The 2,500-nt window shown below is 34.3% G+C and overlaps 1 protein-coding gene across 1 annotated transcript in view; it reads left to right on the top strand.

Annotated features, from left to right (window-relative positions):
• LOC119596841 (centrosomal protein 43-like) overlaps nt 1-2,219 on the top strand; it is a gene marked incomplete at its 3' end in the record, with an annotated part of 2,410 nt that extends 191 nt beyond the window's left edge. The window contains 4 exon segments of the mRNA XM_037946187.1: nt 1-91; nt 1,026-1,076; nt 1,759-1,969; nt 2,149-2,219. The exon segment at nt 1-91 is cut by the window's left edge and continues 191 nt beyond it. Coding sequence (XP_037802115.1) covers nt 8-91; nt 1,026-1,076; nt 1,759-1,969; nt 2,149-2,219 — 417 coding nt within the window.
• Between the last annotated feature and the right edge of the window lie 281 nt (nt 2,220-2,500).

Genomic DNA, 2,500 nt, shown 5'->3' with positions numbered 1-2,500 from the left:
ATTCAAAATGTCAGTGGAAGAAGACGATGCAAGTCTGAAAGAACTTGTGACTAAGACGTTGCAGACGAATGGAGTCCTCGGGAAGATACAGGTTAGCGCCCAAGGGATCGTATTCTCGCGGGAAAAGAAGGCGAAATAATGACGTGCTTTTGTAGTAAATCGTTCTCTCTATTGTCATGTGCTGCCTAATCCATTTAGCTAGTTGACACGGTTACGTCACGCACTACAAAACTCTGAGGTATCACCAACGTTTAAAAAAATATATGAATAGATAAACTTTAATTTTCAGTACACGTAGTACACGGTAAACATAGTAGTGAATTGGTAGACTGGTGAATGACAAGACTTTTCATATGTGATATAGTTGCAGGCAAGCCATTGCCATTGCTACTTGATTTTGGTGCTCTGGCAAAGGCCAGCTAACCTCCATTAGATATAAGTATTTGATTTAACAGAAGTGTCTTTTCTTAGAAACAATGCATTATTTTTATTTTTTATATTTCTAACTTTTTATATTCATCACTATCTCTATCTTGGTCTCTTTCTTTATCTCTATCTCTGTGTCTGTCTCTGCCTCTGTCTCAATTTCAGTCTCTATCTCTATCTCTATCTCTATCTCTTCCCCTCTCTCTCTCTATCTCAGTCTCAGTCTCAATCTCAATCTCAGTCTCAGTCTCAGTTTCACTTTGTCTCAGTCTCAGTCTCTATCTCTATCATCACCATCATATTTGTTGTTGTTACTCCCACAATCCCCATTATTTATACTATTGTTTTATATTCATCATCATTATCATTATCATTATCATTATTATTACCTTTATTGTTATTATTGATAGTGATATTTCCATTATTAGTACTATATTATTTTTATTTTTCTAATACTGTTGTTGATTTTGTACTGTCACATTAGTTTTTAAGCACAGTGCCTATAGTTATGGTAGTTTGAATTTTAAGGCATGAATTGGTGAATTAAGAACATATTTATCAAAGGAACAGCTATTTAATCCTATGTTGTCTTTTTTCAGGCTCAGCTAAGGGCCAGTGTCTTTCTTGCCTTAGAGGAGGAATTTAAAGATGTAAGTTGTTAAAAATGCCATTGGCGCTTGTTAGTATTATGTTCACAGAAGCTTATGTAATGATGGTAATGTCTTTGGATAGGTCAGGACATGTGTTGATTATCCATTTTCTTTGGTTGCAAGATATTGGAGGGTAGGAGGGATATGGTAGAAATCTCAGGATGAATAAAATGATCAGGAGGACAAGATTTCATTCATCTGAGAGGCCACTGTATGGACAATTGCTTTGGATACAGTAATCTTTTTGCAAATAGAAAACAATCATCCTGCTAATAATTTTAGGTAGTTTGGGTATTACTTTAGATAGTCAGGGTACTACATGTTTGCTGTCAGAGGGCTGGAGATAAGTACTTGCTAACACCGAGGCTGGTTCATAAAAACAACAAATCCAAAAGCATGTTTTTTGTGAAGGCATGAGTAATGATTCTATTGTGTTTTCTTTGGAACTAAATTATTTTTATCTAAGCCTTCCTTATCTGTTAGCATAGAGACTTGCAAATGACACAGAAATCATCCACCTTTAAATAGTTATTGTGGGTATGAGTTTTTAACATTTAGATAATGTGTAGAAGTTTCACAATCAAGATATAGTTTTAGAATACAGTGATGTAACTGATATATTTTTAGGAATTTATCAGAAGATCATTGCATATATGTGTAGTAACTCAATACTTTCCTTCAGAAAAATATTCCACTGGTCAGTGCCTCTGCAAAGCAGCTACTAGCAACTCCAGAAGGAGTCTTAGCAGCTGCGTTGGTTCATAACTTCCTTCAGTGCCTTAGTCTGGACTTTTCTCTCGCTGTTTTTGCTCCAGAATCAGGACATTCCACCCTATGGACATTCCCAGGAGAAGATGCCTTATCAAGCAATCTCAACCTCAGTAATAAGCAAGGTAAAAATACAACATTGTGAATTTTTATTTTTCAATGTACATTCACATTTCAATTGTTCTTATTGTAAATAGTATTACAATCACAAGTAGATGATCTTGGTTGCTGAACGATAATCATCAGGGGATGAAAATAACATACAATATGTATATATATATATTTATATATTTTCCCCTCCCAGCTGGTGATAAAGCTCCATTACTAATAGAACTTCTGAAAGAAAGGACGACATCTAAGCCTTCCGAATTAGGGGTAAGTTGAATATGTGAGAGACATTAATTTCTCAAGTTAGGCATTAACACAATATTTAATTCACAATAAGAAATGGATACATTATAATATATCTTTCTTGTTGAGAAAGAGCGGTATTTACATTTGAAAGTTTATCATATATTTTGAGTTTCTAGTACTTTTTGCCCTGAAACTACATCTCTGTTCAATTCTTGTAAAAATAAGTACAGTAATCACAGTAATGAAAACATGACCTCCTTACATGCATAATATTGTAATGTTGTAAACTCAATAGGTGTACT

The sequence above is a fragment of the Penaeus monodon genome, chromosome 3 (assembly GCF_015228065.2).
Source record: "Penaeus monodon isolate SGIC_2016 chromosome 3, NSTDA_Pmon_1, whole genome shotgun sequence".
Classification (NCBI taxonomy): domain Eukaryota; kingdom Metazoa; phylum Arthropoda; class Malacostraca; order Decapoda; family Penaeidae; genus Penaeus; species Penaeus monodon.
The sequence above is the reverse complement of the archived record's forward strand: the minus strand, read 5'-3'. Positions and strand labels throughout refer to the sequence as shown.